The 20781-nt window shown below is 44.2% G+C and overlaps 1 protein-coding gene across 1 annotated transcript; it reads right to left on the bottom strand.

Moving 5' to 3' along the window:
* Positions 1-425: 425 nt before the first annotated feature.
* sox18 (SRY-box transcription factor 18) lies at positions 426-12063 on the bottom strand. The gene is made up of 2 exons (XM_061791345.1): positions 11272-12063; positions 426-4466 (listed from the first exon to the last, which is right to left on the bottom strand). Exons 1-2 carry the CDS (start codon positions 11633-11635, stop codon positions 3232-3234), a joined length of 1599 nt encoding a protein of 532 aa, XP_061647329.1. The 5' UTR covers positions 11636-12063; the 3' UTR covers positions 426-3231.
* Positions 12064-20781: the final 8718 nt, after the last annotated feature.

Here is a 20781-nt window from a genome sequence, read left to right as displayed (position 1 = left end):
CGATTGGCTGGCAACCAGTTCAGGGTGTACCCCCCCTCCTGCCCGATGATAGCTGGGATAGGCTCCAGCACGCCTGCGATCCTTTTGAGGATAAGCGGCTCAGAAAATGGCTGGATGGATGGATGTTTAACTCAACATTTGAGGTAAGCATGTTAAAAACTATTGCCTGTAGAGTTAATAAAAGTTTTTGGATGGTGACAGTTTGACCCTGAAACTGAGTGTTATTGTTGAATTATTTTTAGACGTTACAGAACAAATTATGTTGCAATTGAGTTATACATCTAATAAAATTTCTTTTCAATTGGAGCAATCGTGACATTGATTTGATAGTGTCTGGTTCCTGATCATGTTTGGTTCGATAACTGGTGGAAAGCAACTAACTAACATTGTTGATTTTAATTTCTAGAGAGTCTCAAACAAGGCTGTTGTGTTTAACGTGTTTATTTTGTAAAATTCCACCATAAAATAGTACAGAAGCGTCAACAGACCACCCAAATATTCCAAAAAGAAAACACAATGGACAAATAAAAGAAACTACGTCTACAAAATGTCCCTGCCAAACAGATTGGGAATCAGTGGGGAAAATCCTGCTCATAATTCATTTGTGCTCCTTGAGAAAATGTCCTTTGTATCAATCCTCAAATGTTATGTCCTTTTTGTCCCGCCACCCCAACCCCACTGCACATAATTATAACCAAAAGCCTCAGAGTTATTGCATGACTCCAAAGAAATACCCCTCTGATGTTCTTTGTGTGTCACAGCTAATTAAAGTGGGAACAAAATGCTGGCGAAGGAGAAGAAGAAGTAGAAGAAGAAGAAGAAGAAGAAGAAGGACTTTTTCATAATGTTGCTTCTCCAAGTGAACTTCAACCCTCCAAGGACACACTTGGAACGATGAATTCGGCCACAAGGAACAGTGTGGTAAATATTGTACAACATACTTGATATACTTCTAATGTGTCATGTAGAAAAATGTATTGTGTGTGGCTGTAATGCACAACAGATGTAGGGGAAGATCAAAATCAAGATCTCGCTCAGAACAAAACTACATGTTGTATAAACATCTACAAAATAGGGTTGATTTGTCATTTTTCCCAGCACAGACAAAACCACATATTCGCGTTAAACTCTCCAGTAAACGGGTTATCTGGCTGGAAGAGAACCTCTTCTAGCGTTGAGCAAAGTAGAACTTGTAACAGATTTGCCGGGCCATTCTCGATTAGAGTCACATTCATAGAACAAAAAACATTACACATAGATGCATTTCACATCTCAGAGGAAGAGCATGACATTTTCATACAGATCAAATTGCTCTAAATGAACAGAATTCTGCTACAAATCAGTTGAGAGTCAACACACCTGGGGGCAACAAGACATTTTACACAGCAAATGATTCATTTTACATGTTTAGATTATACACATTAGCAAATTAGAATTTGCAGTGTTGTCCTCAACATGACGAGTCTATATAAAAACAGAGGCAGTGGACTTCATTATTTCAGTGGACTTCCAACTCAATAAATATATAATTTTTCAACAAGTAGCCCATTTAATTGTGTTTGCCTAGAACATGTAGTCACTCAGATATTCACATTTCTAATAATGTCAATTTTTATTTTTTTGGGGGACACCCTGTAAATGATTTAGAATGCACCTTTGGTGTGCGGAAGTCTCATCTTTTAGTGACTGTCTGACACGCGGCTTAGTTGATAGCATCACAGTTTACAGGCATAGCTAGGCAAATAAAGTAAATAAATCCTCAACTCTTTATTTAAAATAGAAATTAATAATATCACAGTCCTTTTTGTACAACACATTTAAAAGCAAGGACATTTCGATTTGAAATTCTATACAGCAAAGACAAACCCAGTGCAAAGAGAACATTTCATGCTTCAATTTCCCCTTCACAGAATCACGCATGAGATCTATGTACAGTATAATACACAGTTAAAGTCTACATCAAATCAGGCGTTCCAAAAGTCACACGTGCTAGCGAGCCAACTATTTTAAAAAGAGAGAGCTTTAGATGTCACATTTTCGTCTTTGTATTATGGGATGTGAAGCCAGACAGCAAAATAAAGGAAGCTCATGCTGGGATATAATGATGCATTCTTTGTATACTGATCTTACATTATGTATTAGCATGAGCACCGAGGGCCAATGTGGACAGTGTGGTTTACAGACCATGAACAAAACATGGCAATAATCACTGGCCTTGTATTAGCTGTACTTCCATGTCTTTGTTGTACTACTTTCACATTGTGGTCAATTCTGGCCTGTGCTCAAAAAGAAAAAAGTAAAAAAAAATAATAATCCCAGAGCTGATTGTGATCTTGGAATTCGAAGGTTTCCATGATCTACAGAGTGAGGCCTAAAGCCCCATCTTTTTTTGTTACATACAGCTAAACAAGAGACATGTTTGCAACGTCTACTGATTAAAAGGAAAGACTTCCTAATCCGCACAAGGGTCATGTTTGCCAAGCGAAATGTTGGCATGAAGTGAGGAAATAAGGAATATATCACGATCCCGCTCAGGAACAAACTTAAAGCCATCTTATAAAACATCCGAATAGTTTGTGGGAGACCTCAGTGGTCCGCCCCGGCTTTTGTGGCGAAGGCTTTCCCGGAAACACGCACATGGAGGTTGGATCGAGTTCTCCCATTATCCGCCTTTTCTCCTGAGTTTGGCCTTCATGCGGCCATTAAATAAGCGCCTTCCATTCATCTAAACCTCATCACCACAAGGTATTTAACTTGACCTTGCTAAATGTCCTCCAGTTTAATGATTAAGTCTTCCAGTTAATTAGTTGTACACTTCATTGCAGCATTGTCACAGCACCTAAATGATAAATTTATACAAACACATTTGTATTAGTAAGTCCGCATATTGTAGTAGAAATTGAGTGACAAAAACAAAAACAAAACAAAACAAAAAAAATCTGCTTTTTCCAAAGTAAATATTTAATGAAATATACATCCCAAAAACTGGACCACCTTGTTGTTAACTAGAAACATAGCTAGCATATTTTAGCTAAGGAATGCATTCTAATTCTAAACATTTACTGACGAGAGTGACTTCTTTACCAGTTATCTTTTTTAAATTTTTTCATGTTCCTATTATAATAGGGACCACAGGGGTAAAAGAGTTGACTCAACGTGTGAGCACAAGACAACACCTCGACAGTTAAGATGAATCCGAACCAGACTCAGGTTCATCCACAAATTAAGGTGTTAGCCTGTGATACAGGCGCTGTAATAGACAGCACTGCTAGCATCAGAAAGAACAGATATAAGAGGGCTGACTCCTTCTTCACAGCTGCCATCCCTGTCAGAGCTGCTAACACCCCCGCTACCACACCAGACCAGGACTTTGGACCCGACCCCGCCTTGTCCATAGGCCTCCTCTCGGTTCCTCGCTGCAGTATTCACGTACTGGTCCAATTCATGCCTGTCCACCTCAGACCAGAATTCAGCAGATGAGGACGGTCCCAAATGACCAGCTGAGTCTGTGTTGGCTTGGTCTGCTATACGCACAGAGTGGAGGAAGGATGAGCAGGAAGGGGGGGAGGTCTCAGGAGGAGGTGAAAGCTGGCCCAAGTGAGTCGGGGTGAAATTGGAGGCTGCACTGCCATACATTTGGCCGTAGTAGCTGAGAGGAACTGAGCCTTGGTGAGGTTTAACCGTCTCATGGAGGCTGATTGAGGACTGGGGATAAGACACTGAGTCATGGGGAGGTGGTGGGCATTTCATGGGACTCCTCAAGGCAATATGGCGGCCTGATGTTTGCGCCGGGTTCATCCGAGAACTGTTGGAAAGAACCGGGCTCATGCTCGAAGCCATGTTTGATTCTACTGAGGACATTCTGGGATTCCGACCTGCAGTCAAAGTGTTCACTGCCACATTCATTCCTGGACTCGGGTTCTGTGTGGCTGCACCATGCATGGGGTTGTGGTGGTTGCCATAGTGATGGCCGTAATGCGGATTATGGTGGTGAGGGTGGTGGTAGCTGTTCCAGCCTCCCATCCCTGTGTCCTCCTGTGCATGCTGGGGGAAGAAGACAGATTCACCAGCCCCGTTTTCCAGAACATCCAGAGGGGACATCTCTGGGGTGGGGAGGCCATAGCTCTCCAGATCCTGATGGCCCGGTGCCTGAAGGTCCCTGAAGTGGCCCAGAGAGGGCAGCAAGTGGTGGGTGTGGTGGTGGTGGTGAGGCAAATTTCCGTAAGGAGAGCTTCCTGGACCACTTTCTCCACCCAGGGGGACGATGCCAGGACCCATCCCATGACTCTGGGCTAAACTGTGAAGCAAGAGCACCGGTTCGACGCGCTTGAGTTTCTTGGTGGTCTTTTTGCGGCGAGGGCGGTACTTGTAGTTTGGGTGATCCTGTAGGTGCTGAAGGCGCAGACGCTCCGCTTCCTCCACAAATGGACGCTTCTCTGTAGGATTCAACGCCTTCCATGACTGGCCTGACGGACATGGAGAGTAAAAGGTTAAAATTGGTTGCATTATGGATATGCAGAATGACAAGTCTTTGGTTTGGTTGAGTGACCAGAACACTAGTTAAGGTTTTGGGAAACATGGTGGTTTGGCTTTTGTAAAAATGCACTCTGGAAAAGAGACGTGAAGCAAAAAAAATAAAACAATATTTATGTGTGGATCTAATTGTCAAAATCAGCTGTTTTTGTTGACCCTCTCATCCGCTCTCTTGCCATTTGGCTATTTGTCATCTGATTTCCTCCTTGGCACGTTCATAAAAATACTCAGACCTGCTTTAACTTTCACAAAGTACCCACACTACACAACCACAAGTGTCATCTTGAGCACTACCTGTAGCATCACAGTTTACATGCACACAATCATAGCGTAGATTATCCACTCGACCTGGATCTAAATTACTACACAATGGAGTCATGAGCTAATTAGTTTAGCTGATGGTTGGTAATAATTCATACAGTGTAGTTGTATTATTGTGATGATATTCCACTGAATCATTGTCACTCTGTTGTCTACTTTACGGTAAATTGAAGCGATTCAATTTACGATTGTACAACACCACAAAGCAACTTAAGCAAACAGGTACAAGTTGTTCAAAGGCAGACCTAAAAATATTAAGATTAGGATTTTCTCTCAATCAGGAAGCCTCTGTCACATGGCTAGAGCTGTAATAAAAAACAAAACATTTTTTTCTGATTGTGGTAGTATTTTTCAGTGGTGTGAAACTGCAGTACATCATACTATGAACCAGGGGTGTGGACTCGAGTCACGACTTGCACTCGAGTCATGAATTTGGTGACTTTAGAACCGACAAAATGTCACACGACTTGCAACTCGACTTGGACTTGAACAGCAATGACTCGTGACTTCACTCGGATTCAAACTCATTGACTTGAAGAGACTTTTTCTTTACCTAAGTATTGAGAAATGAACACCTTGCAGCTCCCTCTCAATAGTTCAACATGCCAATGTTTATTTTATTAAATAAACATCTTGCAATTCCCCAACATTTACTTTATTACAGTCATGTCAGAATGATGTAGTCTGAAAGTTGATGTTTTCAACAGTTACCATTCTGATAGAGGTGTTCAACCATACCAAAGCTTAATTGGAGCTTATTTCTTTCAACAGTTATCACTCTGTTGGGCACATTCATGTTGAGGAATTCACCAGGAGGTGACACTACCTAAAGTAATGGTTTTATAGGGAAAAGAGCCCAAAAAATTGCAACATAAGTCAACAATAAATGTGGCGGCTGCATAAGGTACACATTACACGAAGTAATGGTAACATACACAAAAACGTCAACGCCAAATAACGTAACAATAAGGAGGTTAATTATTGGAAAACAAAATCCACATTGCATTGTGGGAATCAAACTTCACGTATGCTTCAGCATTAGCAGCTAGCTTTGTGAGCAATTACGCAAATAGTTACTCGGTGGGCCGGACGTGCACTGTCTCGGCATCCTTTTCATTACAATGTGGTTTAGTCAGTGTAGTGTTCTAAAGAATCAGTCTCGTATTTCCTTTTCATTCACTGTATTTACTGATCAGCACAGAGTTAGCAGCTCTTCGACATGAAGCTACATTCTTCTTCATGTCCTTTTCTCTGTCTTCACCTCTTTTTGACGTAATATTTTTATTCAGTGGCGCCTAATGTTCTAAGATACCACAGTTGGATAAAATTGTGCCTTTATAATAAGATGACAAACTTGTGTTCCTCCTTTTTTTAATTAAAGGTCCCATATTTTGGCTATTTACACCTCCATATAGTGACTCTCTAACATGGACTTAATATAAAAGCATCAATTTCATTTGAAAAAAACATCTTGGTTTTGTCATACGAGTTTCCCGCAAAGGCCCCTCTGACATGTACTTCTGTTTGACCCAGTTTTGTATCCGTTTTGTCCATATTTGTCGAAGAACCCCCCACCCACCTTTTCTCTGATTGGTTACCTCCATGTAGAAGACCACACGTTTGAAAGGGAAGACGGAGCTCTTCGCTAGTGATGGAGATAAGCTCGAGAAATTCTAATGACCAGATTTCAGGCCTCTCGGCAGAAAAACGTCTGGAACTCAGGAATGCGTGGACGATTTTAATTCATATTTCACGTTTACTGAGGCACCATAGAGACAATATTACATCCCGAATACTAGAAAAAGTTGGTTTGGCGAAATATGTCACCTTGAATGCCTTATGTTTTTGATAATCACAAGAAATGCGAAGTTTAAACTGAAATTTTTATTTATTTTTATTTTTGCTTGAAATTGCCTCACTAGAAATCTTTCCTGGTATGGTATGGTACAATGTGAATTTAAGAAAGCTAATGTTGATTATCTAAAAGAGGAAACTAATCGGTTGTTCATTATTAAGTGAAATGTCTCATTTTCTCTTGTGTATTCGTGATTGTCTCTTTAACCAAACAAAAATATACTTTATCCAACTACTTGATTATTCGATAGAATTGTCAGTAGGATACTCGATTACTAATTGCAGCACTACTGGATGCAAATTCTTATTTATGACAAGTCTGTTTAATTTCACTTCAGAAATAAAGTGAAAAAAAGTACCGTATGTCATAGCATAGTATTTTCATAGAATAACTGAAAACGGTTCTGAAGGGGCAAAAATTAAGCCTCCCCACCTATACAAAGACCTATAAAAAGTCCGCATCACTGCAGATGCTGCACCGATCAGCCTGTCAATCTCCCGTTCCATTCTTCCCTCACTCGAGAACAAGAGTCCAAGATACTTTAACTCCTCAACTTGGGGCAGGATCTCATCCCCGACCTGGAGAGGGCTGCGACCCTTTTCCGACTGAGGACCATGGACTCAGATTTGGAGGTGTTGATTCTCATCCCAGCCGCTTCACACTTGGGTGTAAACTGCTCCAGTGAGAGTTGGCGATCACGGCTTGATGAAGCCAACAGAACCACATCATCTGCAAAATGCCGAAATGTAATACTGAGGCCACCAAACCGGACACCCTCTACACCTCAGCTGCGCCTAGAAATTCTGTCCATAAAAGTTATGAACAGAATCGGTGACAAAGGGCAGCCTTGGCGGAGTCCAACCCTGCCCAGAAAGGAGTCTGACTTACTGCCGGCAATGCGGATCAAACTCTGAGACCGGTCGTACAGGGACCGAACAGCCCGTATCAGGAGGTTCGGTACCCCATACCACAGGACTCTCCGAGGGACACGGTCGAACGCCTTCTCCAAGTCCACAAAACACATGTAGAATGGTTGGGCGATCTCCCATGCACCCTCAAGGACTCTGCCGAGGGTGTAGAGCTGGTCCACTGTTCCACGGCCAGGACAAAACCACACTGCTCCTCCTGAATCTGAGAGTCGACTTCCCGACGGAACCTCCTCTCCAGCACCCCTGAATAGACCACACCAGGGAGGCTGAGGAGAGTGATCCCCCCTGTAGTTGGAACACGCCCCTCCGGTCCCTCTTCTTAAAAAGGGGGACCACCACCTCAGTCTGCCAGAGGCACTGTCCCTGATGTCCACGCGATGTTGCAGAGCCGTGTCAACCAGGACAGCCCCACAACATCCAGAGCCTTTAGGAACTCCGGGCAAATCTCATCCACCCCCGGAGCTTTGCCACCGAGGAGCTTTTTAACCCCCTCGGTGACCTCAACCCCAGAGATAGGAGAGACCGCCTCAGAGAACCCAGACTCTGCTTCCTCATGGGAAGGCGTGTCAGTGGAATTGAGTGGGTCTTCGAAGTATTCTCCCCACCGGTTCACAACGTCCCGAGTCGAGGTCAGCAGCACCCCATCCCCACTATACACAGTGTCAATGGTGCACTGCTTCCCTCTCCTGAGACGCCGGATGGTGGACCAGCATTTCCTCGAAGCCGTCCGGAAGTCTTTGTCCATGGCCTCACCGAACTCCTCCCATGCTTGAGTTTTTCTTCACCGACCACCAAAGCTGCATTCCACTTGGCCAGCCGGTACCCATCAGCTGCCTCAGGAGTCCCACCGGCCAAACAGGCCCGATAGGACTCCTTCTTCAGCTTGACGGGATCCCTCACCATTGGTGTCCACCAACGGGTTCGGGGATTGCCGCCACGACAGGCACCGACCACCTTACGGCCACAGCGTCGGTCGGCCGCCTCAGCAATGGAGGCGCGGAACATGGTCCACTCTGACTCAATGTCCCACATCTCCCCCGGAATATGAGCAAAGTTCTGTCGGAGGTGGGAGTTGAAACTCCTTCTGAGAGGGGATTTTGCCAGATGTTCCCAGCAGACCCTCACAATACGTTTGGGCCTGCCAGGTCAGACCGCCATCTTCCCCACCATCGGAGCCAACTAACCACCAGGTCGTGATCGGTTGACAGCTCCACCCCTCTCTTCACCCGAGTGAATGCCGTTTGGGTTCTGAACGGGGGGGGGGGGGGGTTGCGTTCCTCCCAATCACGCCCTTCCAGGTCTCACTGTCATTGTCCACGTGAGCATTGAAGTCCCCCAGCAGAACGATGAAGTCCCCAGTGGGAGCGCTCTCCAGCACCCCCTCTAAGGACTCCAAAAAGGGTGGGTCCTCTGGACTGCTGTTTGGTGCATAGGCACAAACAACAGTCAGGACCCGTCCCCCCACCCGAAGGCGGAGGGAGGCTACTCTCTTGTCCACCGGGGTGAACCCCAACTTACAAGCGCCGAGCCGGGGGGCAATAAGTATTTCAACACCTGCTTGGCACCTCTCACCGTGGGCAACTCCAGAGTGGAATAGAGTCCAACCCCTCACAAGAGGAAGGGTACCAGAGCCCAAGCAGTGTGTGGAGGCGAGTCCGACAATATCTAAATATTATGAATATTATTACTTCGTCTTTAAAATGACTCGAAAGGACTCGAAACTCAAAGTGTAGGACTTGCGACTTGACGCGGGACTTCCATGTGTCGACTTGTGACTTGACTCGGGATTTGAGGGTAAAGACCTGAGACTTATTTGTGACTTGCCAAGCAATGACTTGGTCCTGCCTCTGCAAAGAACTGTTATTATACTTTGACTCTGTATCAGCTACAGCAGGTTCCGAAAATATGGGAAAAGGCTGCCATTAATAACTTTATTCTTAAATTAATACCTCAAAACTATACAGTTTTATTACTTTTCCGAAGGTAAAATATATCATTTCACTCTTGCATTGGATGTCATAACAATAATGCATGAGTACCTAATGAAGTGGCTTGTCCTTTTTTAATTTTTTAAGTATTTTATTGATATCCAAACAACATATCAATGCAACAGTTTAAACGTACTGTAACTCACTTTGGTGTATTCAGAAAAATTGTCAATGTAAAGGTTTTTTCAAACGTTTTACAGTAAGATTGCCCAATTGCTACCACAACAGACGTTATACATGCACTGTATAATGGACATGCAATGTCAGCGCTATTCGTCTGCTGTTAGGAAATCCTACAATTACTATTTCCATCCATCCATTATCTGAGCCACTTATCCTCACTAGGGTCGCTATCATGGGGCAGGAGGCGGGGTACACCCTGCACTGGTTGCCAGCCAATCGCAGGGCACATATAAACAAACAACCATTCGCACTCACATTCACACCTATGGGCAATTTAGTCCTCAATTAACCTACCATACATGTTTTTGGGATGTGGGAAGAAACGAGTGCCCGGAGAAAACCCACGCAGGCACAGGGAGAACATGCAAACTCCACACAGGCGGCGAAGGGGATTGAACCCCGGTCCTCAGATCTCTGAGCGGACGCTCTAACCAGTAATATACAAAATACAGCAGTGTGAAAAGGAAAATGACCTTTGAGAGTTAAAATTGAAGCAATAAGTAACATTTTAAAAATGTTTACACATTTTAACTTTGTCTTTGAGTTATTTCAAAAGTTATTTTATGTTTCTCATATCAAGAGAAGTCATACAGTATGTATAATTTTAAGTATGGTGCCAATAGGGATTCCTTCATTGATATGTTAGTTTTAAATGAAGCATGATGATGAATGATTGAACACTATTGCAAATGACCCACTCTCACAAAGGTGACACCCAACTGTGCGCCATATTTCATATGGCGTCCCGACGCCAGCAGAGTTCCAGTTTGCAGCAGTTTTGCGGTCACTTTGGATCAAGCCCTTGGCATTTATGACATAATGAGCACATGGACTCTCCACAAAGTTAATTGATACTCGCTGCGACGTCTCGGGCTCTTTGCAAGATGAGGAACCTACAAAAAAATCTTTAGAATGATAGCTGATTACGTAAATATATATTGTTGAACTCTTTCCACTCGCATTGCTTTATAGATACTATATGCATGGAGTCCACACAGTCTGCGTGATGTTTTTCATTCCGTTTTCATGCACGATACAAACGTCTCCAGTTTACCATGATGAACATGCAGATTTGCAACATCATCGAAAGATGTCTAAGTAAACTGTATGTTCTACGGTATTTGATAAAGGCTAAATCCATTAAGATGCAGCAAAATTACACTACGATGATAGCAGCACTATGCATGTAGACATAAAAATACATGCATTTTACAGTGACAGGAACCTGCCTCTCTAAAACCTACATGGGATGGAACCCTGATCGATCAATGTCCTTGATAATAACACTTGTATGTGTCCTACAATTTACTGTTTTACTACATCAAAATGAGTGCTGAAATGACTGAAAAAGATTTAGTGTAAGCTCACCTGGTAAATTGTCACTATTCGTCAAATTTTAAAGGCTGTCAAATTGAATGGCAAGTCTTTTAAAAGAACTCTCCGGAGTTGATATTTGTCTTACCAAGCATCTTGCTGAGCACAGCGTTGTGCAGGTCTGGGTTCTGCAAGGCCAGTCGTTTCCTCTCATCTTTGGCCCACACCATGAAGGCATTCATGGGCCTACGAATCCTCTGCTCGCCCCCTGCAACCTTCCCATTGCCCGAGCCTCCCGCCAGATCAGGACTCTGGCCCCCTTCCGTGGGAAGGCCTCTGGGCTCTGTTCTTCTGGGGCCTCCGTGGTCACTGGGAGAGCTGCAGTCTCCAGAGATGTTGTGCTCAAAACCCATTTCAAGATCAGAAGCAGGACTTGGGGTCCTTGAGGCCCACGGGGGGCTCACGAGTGACACCTGGTCGGGATGCAGCAGAGCCCCCCGAGACAAATTCATTCCAGAACTGGGCTTGCTCTTTGCTTTGAATTTAGTCCAAGTGGAATTCTGCAAACGTCTGACTCGGTTTGTTGGGTTGCAAAGTTTCAGGGAAACGCACACACTCTTTCGAATGAAGGGAAGACGGATCGGGAGAGTGTGAAGGATTTGGACCACAAATCCTGAGTACAAACATAGAGATCCAATAGGGGCGGGACAATGGGACAGAAACCAAAATATTCCTCAGAAGATATTCCACAAAGTCTCTGCTTTTCCCAATGCCCTTGTTTTGGAGAGACTGGTTTGCTGGTTCTGCTCAGTCTGACTCACTGGCTCGCATCTGTTCTTCCTGCTAGGAACTTTGAGAACTTGTGGCCGGAGTTCGCCGACCCACGCTGAGCATATATAAATGCACACAGACACACACACACACACACACACAGACACACACACACACACACGCACACACACACAGACAGACACACACACACCCAAGGCCAATGACAAGCACTCATAGATGTAAATTTAACCAATGAGATGCCAGGCAACTGAGCGGGAGGGTGTGTGTGTGTGTGTGTGGGTGGGTGGGTGTGTGGGTGTGTGGGTGTGTGGGTGTGAGAGAGAGAGAGAGCGAGACAGAGAGAGAGGAAATGATGGTGGTTACCGAGGAGGAAAGAGGGGGAGGCAACGTTTTTAGGACCACCAGTACCCCCGCTCTCTGACCCACCTCCCCACGCCCTGCTTTTCTCCATCCCTCACGCACGCATACACACACACACACACACATACAAACACACACACACAGACATGCACTACCGGCTGTACAGGGGAGATGTAATCAGAGAGGTTCCATTGTTTCTGCCCAGCCGAGAATTGACCGTCTCTCACACACTTCCCAATACACACATCCAAGACAAATGTGCAAAAGTGCAAACGCACTCCCACACGCACTCACAGATGTATGTGCTCGCAGCCAAAGCTGTCAAATGCCTTTGAAGTTGCACGATTTGGAATTCGGCCAACACTTATGCCATAGAAATATGTATGTAAAAAATCCAGAACTTCACGGATTCTGTCATAAGAAACTACCAGTCGTGCTTTTGCTTTCGCTTGAACTTTGCGTGTGTGTGCGTGTGTGTTTATATCCCCACAGAAGGGTACAAGTGACGGGAAACACATCAAGTGTCATCCAAACGGCAGATAAGAATGTTGGACTGTTACTTAAAACACTGCCTGTACACTTAATAAAGGTTTGATGATGGCAACAGTTCGACCCTGAAACATCCATATCCATTATAGCCAGTCTTGTATGAAGTACCGTACCTGAAAGTGAAACTTGAGTAAAAGTACAAGTACTGTATCTTAAAAGAAAATAACTTTGTCGGACGTTAAAGTCATCAGTAGAATACTACGTTGGAGGGGAGATTTTAAATGCCTTTAAGCAGGCATAAGAGCCACTTGATCCTTTGGAAGGACCCCGATGTATGGAGAAAAGAAATCCTGCAAATATGCCCATGGCTGTGTAACATTATTCTCGTTGTCACCACCAGAAAGTTCACCACTGTAGTCGTCTTTGGCATCTCCTCCTGCTGGTGATGTTGCGTGAGCAGCAGTCGGCAACAGGTGCTCCCATCTTAAATTCCATTTTCCAATTTGAATTGTGTCAGGGCGGCACGGTGGACGACTGGTTAGGGTGTCAGCCTCACAGTTCTGAGGACCGGGGTTCAATCCCCGGCCCGGCCTGTGTGGAGTTTGCATGTTCTCCCCGTGCCTGAGTGGGTTTTCTCCGGGCACTCCGGTTTCCTTAAACATCCCAAAAACATGCATGAATTGGATACTCCAAATTGCCCGTAGGTGTGAATGTGAGTGCGAATGGTTGTTTGTTTGTATGTGCCCTGCAATTGGCTGGCAACCAGTTAAGGGTGTACCCCGCATCCTGCCTGATGATAGCTGGGATAGGCTCCAGCACGCCCGCGACCCTTGTGAGGAGAAGCAGCTCAGAAAATGGATGGATGGATGGATGAATTGTGTCAGTAGGAGAGGAAGCTGGAGTACCCACAGAAAGCCTGCGCAAGCACAGGGAGAACATACAAACTTCACAGGAAGGCCGCAGGTGAGATTCAAGCCCAGAACCTCAGCATACTGTATATGAGGCAGACGTAATAACCATTAGTTCACCATGGTAACTCGAACCTGGAGCACATTCGTTCTATTTCCATTTAATCCTATGGGAATAGTTTTTTTTGTTTTTTTTTTAAACCCAAACATATCAGACTTCGACCAGACGTTTGACCTTAGAAGTTCTCCAGGACTGAATCATTCATGCATTCTGTATGCTAGCATGAATCGACAGTGTGTGTGCCCCAACTGCAATGATTAGTTAGAGACTTGAGTATAATAACAACAGGGGTTATTATGGTAGCGATTTGTAGATGGCATTTTCACTTACGTATGTTGCATCCTCCCGTGTCTCTGTCATTGGCTCACAATTGAGCAAGAATATAATGATAAAGACTGCCTTCGTGTAAGTCTACCGACAATGTTGTTTCTAGGGGGGCATAAAAACATACAATGTCTCTGCTACAGTGTCGCTGATGACGCTCCTGCTGGGTCAAGGTTTCCTCAAACATCGTTGGAGGTCAAGTGGACAGCAAAACAGCAGTGGAGACCAAGAAAGGCTTCACTGCTACAAATCCGCTGAGATGAAAGTATCAAACCACCTGTCCTGCAAGCGTAAACATGTTATTTTAGACGTGCGTCTTCTGTAGCCAGTCAGATTAAATAAAAGCCGCCTGGATGCAGCTCAGCCTCGCTTGGACACGAATCGTCCGACGTGTCAAATGTTTGGACACACAAAAACTAAGACGGCAGGATGTGATCTCTAAACCGGATCGGGACAGAGGACATGGGTTAATATCTTCGATATGAGCGAATATGGTCAGGAACACTGTCTAAAATATAAAACAGGATGTTTCCCCCCCACACACTCAGTTTGTATTTAGGTGTAGAGCTGAAAATCATTGTCCTTCCACCCTCAATGTACTGTAGATACGATGTAGAGTCAGGGAGAAAGTTCAGTGTAAACAGTTGAACTTCTCAGGCCGAACACAACCCAATCCAGGCTGCTGGTCAACGTCCAATTTGTTCATATTTTATGGCATTATTTTTCTTTTTTAAATAAATACTCTACACATTACTTACAAACAATTAGGTGTGTCATCATTGAGCAAAAATTATTGTTTATTGCATTTTCTCTGAATTTACTGATGTATAATATGATAACATTTTAAAAGTTATTCTGAAACTTCATCATTATAATGACATTGATCATTTGAGATATTTTCTTCACTCTGTACAAGAGAACGTTTTTTAATTATTCAGATTTTTTACACAATTTACAACTTAACATGTCTGTGACTTACTTTCATCGAAATACCCCAGAGATCCAGAAAAATACTGTACTTTTCACCCTACTTTTTTAGTGTTGCTGAAATCAGTTTTGAGAGAATGGTCCCATTCAGCCATCCATCCATCCATCCATCCATGTTCTTCTGCTTATCCGAGGTCAGGTCGTGGGGGCAGCAGCTTAAGCAGGGAAGCCCAGTCTTCCCTCTCCCCAGCCGGTTCGACCAGCAATTCCAGGTGGATCCTGAGGTGTTCCCAGGCCAGCCAAGAAACGTAGTCACTCCAGCTTGTCCTGGGTCGTCCCCCGCGCCGCCTCCCGGTCGTACGTGCACCGAACACCTCACCAGAAAGACGTCCATGCCTGTCCATGTCCTAACCAGATGCCTGAGTCACCCCATCTGAATAATCTAAAGGCAAAGGGGCAGCAGCTCGACTTTGAGTCTGCATATGTATACAGATTATGTATTGATACAGTCATAATATTTAATGAGACATTCAGGAGGAGCAGTGTGGTTTTCCTCCTGGCCGTGGAACACTGGACCAGCTCTACACCTTTGGCAGGGTTCTGAAGGATGCAGGGGAGTTTGCCCAACGAGTCTATATGTGCTTTGTGGACTTGGAGGTGTTCGACCGTGTCCCTCGGGGAGTCCTGTGGAGGGTGCTCCGGGAGTATGGTGGTACCGAACCCCCTGATATGGGCTGTTCGGTCTCTGTACAACCAGTGTCAGAGTTGTGTTCACAGTTAGTCAAACTCGTTTCCAGTAAGGGTTGGACTTCGCCAAGGCTGCCCTTTGTCACTGATTCTGTTCATTACCTTTATGGACAGAATTTGTAGGGGCGACGCAATGAGGAGGTCCGTTTTGATGACATCAGTATCACGATGCTGCTTTTGGCAGAAGTTTGTTCTGATGGCGTCATGAAGCCGTGATCTTCAACTCTTGCTGGAGTAGTTTGCAGCTGTGTGTGAAGCAGCTTGGATGAAAATCTTCCAAATCTGAGACCATGGTCCTCAGTTGGAAAAGGGTGGAGTGCCCTCTCTGGGTCGAGGAGGAGATCCTGCCCAAGGGGAGGAGGAGTTCAATTATCTCGGGGTCTTGTTCTCGAGTGAGGGAAGAATGGACCGGGAGATTGACAGGCGGATCGGTACAACGTCTGTCGTGGTACAGAAGAAGCTGAGGTGAAAAGCAAAGCTCTCAATTTACCGGTCGATCTATGTTCCTACCCTCACCTATGGTCACGAGCTGTGGGTCGTCGAGTCGCTGCTCCTTCGCATTAAGAGGAGCCAGGAGAGGTGACCCAAGCATTTGGTTAGGATGCCTCCCAGGACACGCTGGAGAAATTACGTTACCCGGCTGGGTGGCTAGGGAGAGGGAAATCTGCGCTTCCCTGCTTAAATTGCTTCCCCCGCGACCTGACCTTGGATGAGGGGAAGAAAATGGATGGATGGATGGATGAAAAATTCAAAAGCGTAGCTTTTAAGTAATTGCGAGACTGCTCAAGTTGAATATGACAGGATATGTTTGGATGTCTGCCATGGGCAGTCCCCCACCCTTCACCCCAAAGAGATGGCACGCACACGCATGTACACACGGCTCCAGGGGGTGCTGCAGTGGCGTCTCAGAGCCTCCTGCTTGACCACCAGGAAGTACTCCTGCTAACTGCCCACTGTCCTACACTGTGCGGATCAACATGAAGAGAGAGAATATTTCCAGGCTTGTAGACATTCCAGTAAGTCGTATATAATTGAAAGTTTGTCTGCCTGCACATACATACTGTACTTTACATCTAATCCAGCATGGACAACCATGTAAACGCCATGATTCTTTGCAAACCATTGTGCGTGTGTGTTGTAAGGCTTCTTTTCGACACCTCACTGTCCTGTTAGACGCCTTCCAGAAACCTAGTCTCAGCATTTCACATGCACACAAGGCAATTTTTGAGTCGTTTCTTGAAATGAAATCTGCGCGGTCATCCCAAAAAACACTAGAACTTTCCAATTTGAATTGGCCTGGGGGCCTGATCCGCCATGCGTCATCATTTTATGTGGCTCGCTAAAGCAAATCATGTGTGTCTACTTCATGTTTCTTGCTAAAATCTGAACCAAAATTGGAAATTGTCTTCACTTGTGTTCATGTTGAGACATTGCAAGCATTGTTACTAAACCCTTTAAAATGAACAGTAGTTGAATAAACCATTTTCCTTGACTTTTGATTTCAAAAGTGGATACCCATTAATTATGTAGAGGTAATAATATAATGAGGCAATCAGACATTTATATAGTTTCAGTCATAACGGACCTCTGAGGAAAAGTGTAACTACAATGTTGCCCACGACAAATGTTGACACCCCTGCTTCATTACGTGTCCCGATGCAAACAAACATCGTCCCTGTTTCTTATATCAGGATAAGACAGACGTCCCTGCGTGTGCATGTTTGTACTTATATGTAGTGTATGTGTGTGTAGGTGTGTGTGTGTGTGTGTGTGTGTGTGAGTATGTGTGTGTGCGTGAGATGGAACCACACCTTTGTATCAAGGAAATCTGCCAGGGACTGTAGACTTGGTGGCGGGGGAGGAGACAGAATCAAGGAGGGAGGACGAGGCAAAAAGCCGACAAGTGCTGATACAACACTCAACGCCCCCCCCCCCCCCCCCCCCCCCCCCCCCCCCCCCCCCCCCCCCAACCACTCACACACACACACACGGACACGGGGACACAATGGCATCGCCAAGCGGGCGTGTTTACTTGTGTGAGTGTGAACGTGTTTATGTGTGGGAGAGGTCATGTTCACACACATCTATTTTTGAACGCACTAAGAGAGGGAAGTGTGTGTGATGGATGGACACACACACACAGACTTCCAACACAGGTCGCCACGGGAATCCCCAAACACTATCACCCACTGACACATGCACATTGTTCTACAGTGGAACCTCCTACATTGACAAACAAGTGTAAAAATAAGCGATCCACTGTATAATAAAACTAAATGAAACTAAGTAAAACTAGTGCTCCCACTCGGGAGTAGGGACATATTTGCATGACAATACTGTCACCTACTGTACTTGCAATTTATAGGTACTGACGTGTGTGTTGCATGTGTCTCTTTTGGCACAGTTTGTAGTTCATGGTTGCGTCGCCAGTATGTACCGTTTAATTGCTTGATACTCAATATTGTTAGTTGTGAAATTGAACAAAATTCCAGAACAGTTCAAATGTGCCACTTGTTAGCAAGCTTGTCATTTTCTATACTCGTCATGAACTATTCTGATTCCAGTTTTATGCTATTTATTTCCAATGTAGTGTACATTTGCCGATCACGTAGTATTTGTTCTGGCTTTGAAAGTAGAAAAGTTTTTGTCAAACACCTGATAATCTCTCAGTACACACTAATGGTTTTGAATGACTGCTTTAGACAATATTCTACTACTACTTACATCACAACTGTTGTATTGGCTTGTCACATTGTATAAATGTCTTATCTTTGTTAAACTTCTGTGAGGAAATGCGTTGTGATTCTTTTGTATTGAACACAGTTAAACATCATGTGGATCGAGTAGCTCACGTACACGTCGAAATGGCGGCGGCGGGTGTGTAAAATTTCACGTATTTGCTCTTTGTTTCTCAGACAAACTGAAGTCTGTTTAGTCTGCACATGTCCACTTATCGTTCATTTCACCAACTTTCTGCTCTCGACCCGACTTTCTGTAAACTCCCTACATTTGTCACTCCTGTTTGGTTTCCGTCGCCACCCGAATATCTGTGGCCCATCAAGCGAGCGTTTCCGAACAAGAAGAGAAAGTGGGATTGGAGCGTGGAGGAGGAGGAGGTGGGAGATGTTGGATTGTTTGCCGCTACAACAGCAGCAGGCTGGGAGGTGAAGTGTTGTTTTTCTTCTTTCTTTGTGGTGTGCCAGTCAAGTCTACTTTTTTCTTTTGTGGCCAGCCTGTGGGAACTTCTGAATGAGACGGAGTGATTCCTCAAGTCAATGCTATCAGGCTGAGACACACTCAAACAGTGGGGGGGGCAGAGGACACCAGGGAGCAACATGGGGTCACTTTGGGATAGGGAAGCTACAAGGAACATCATCTTGAAGTCAACATAAAACAACAATCTGACAAAACAGATGAGGGACCCAATCTGGATTTATAGCCTTTACTGATGTGTCATACTTTTTGATATATATACTTTACAGGAGAAACTGTATTATAACTTCAAGTTCTGTGACCTAGTCAAACTCAGATATATTTGTATTCTACAAGATTTTTTTTCCTCCATAGTGAATAATATAAATAACATTTTCCAGAGGTAAAATGTTGCCGTCTTAAAACATTCATTAACTGTGCAGGCAATTTTACAGTTTGACATTCAAAGAGTACAAAATTATTTTCACAGTTAATTGCTTAATAGATGTGATTACAATAAAACTCTTAAACGTTAAATAAGATGAGTCAGGTCACAGATGCACCCAACACATCACATCAACTCAACACAGCAACTCTTTACTGTCACACAAGTGTAAAAAGAAAATCAAGGTAAGATTAAGATTAAAAAACACACAAAAAACAATGATTTAAAAATAATAATAATAATTAAAACCGTTCATAGTAAAATGTTGACAAAACTTTAATGATGATGGTGTAATGTAAAGATGACTTGCTTCCCAGATAATACTGTAAATAGTATATAAAGCATCAAATATTGTGTTTTACATCAATACCTAACTATATTCATCAAGTATAATATGCCTGTGGATGAAAAAGCAAAGCTTGTGTTCAGAACGTACGCGAACGTACGTCCACGCTGGGTATGTTCAAACGAATGGAGCCAGCAAGCCTCCTTTCAAATAGCCACACTCTGGCTTTTATTTTCACCAACACACTCTCTCTTTAGCAACCTGCAATCTTTTTATAGTTAAAGGAATGTGATAAAGTACAAAATACTGAATACACAGCATCAAAGGCCAATAAAGGCTCGCTGGGCATGTGCAGGAGTGCGTCGGCAACTGTACGCGATGATCCGGTCCAGTCGCTTTCGTCGCACAGTGTGCGGCAGGTCCAAAGCAGCTTTTGCTCCGTGGTCGACTGAGTAGGTGTGGGCATTTTTGTCCATATTGGCAGAAGATGAAATACAACGAGATGGAAGGCGCGTCACCTTCTTCTTGATCCCGACCCAAACCTTCCCACTTTTGATTGGTGCCTGTTGTAATGGAAAAGCAAAGGAGGCAGGGGAGGAGGGCAGAACCAGACCTCAGAACTGTGGGACAGATGTGCTAACCTCTTGTTCACCGTGCTGCCTTGTTTCATAGCAACATTTTTAAAACCTTTCCACATGACTGAGTGTGTGTGATATCAAGTGACGGAAAAACAAGGACTTATTAAACTTTTGAAGGCAGCCTTTGCAGTTAGTGGTAGCTTAACCCCTCCCCTCACACACACACACACACACACACACACACCTCCCACTTTATAATACAATGATGTACTGCTAATTCTGGAAAAGGTTGGGGCTCAAAATCAATGACAGGGCATTAATACAGTAGAATAATACTGAATACATGAAAGAAATGCAAATGAATATAAACCCAGTAGGGCTCTGAGAACTACAGACTCAGGTCAAATAGTGGAGCACAGAGTCCAAAGCGAACGTGGTGAAGCAGCATTTAACTATTATGCTGCACACAAATGGAAGAAGTTGCCAACAGAAGTGACGTGCATGTTTTTAAGTCCAGGTTAAAAACTCTTGTTTTTTCCCCATGCTTTT

This window comes from Phyllopteryx taeniolatus, chromosome 1 (assembly GCF_024500385.1).
Source record: "Phyllopteryx taeniolatus isolate TA_2022b chromosome 1, UOR_Ptae_1.2, whole genome shotgun sequence".
Lineage (NCBI taxonomy): Eukaryota > Metazoa > Chordata > Actinopteri > Syngnathiformes > Syngnathidae > Phyllopteryx > Phyllopteryx taeniolatus.
Note: the sequence above shows the minus strand (reverse complement) of the source record. Positions and strands in the feature narration are given on the sequence as shown.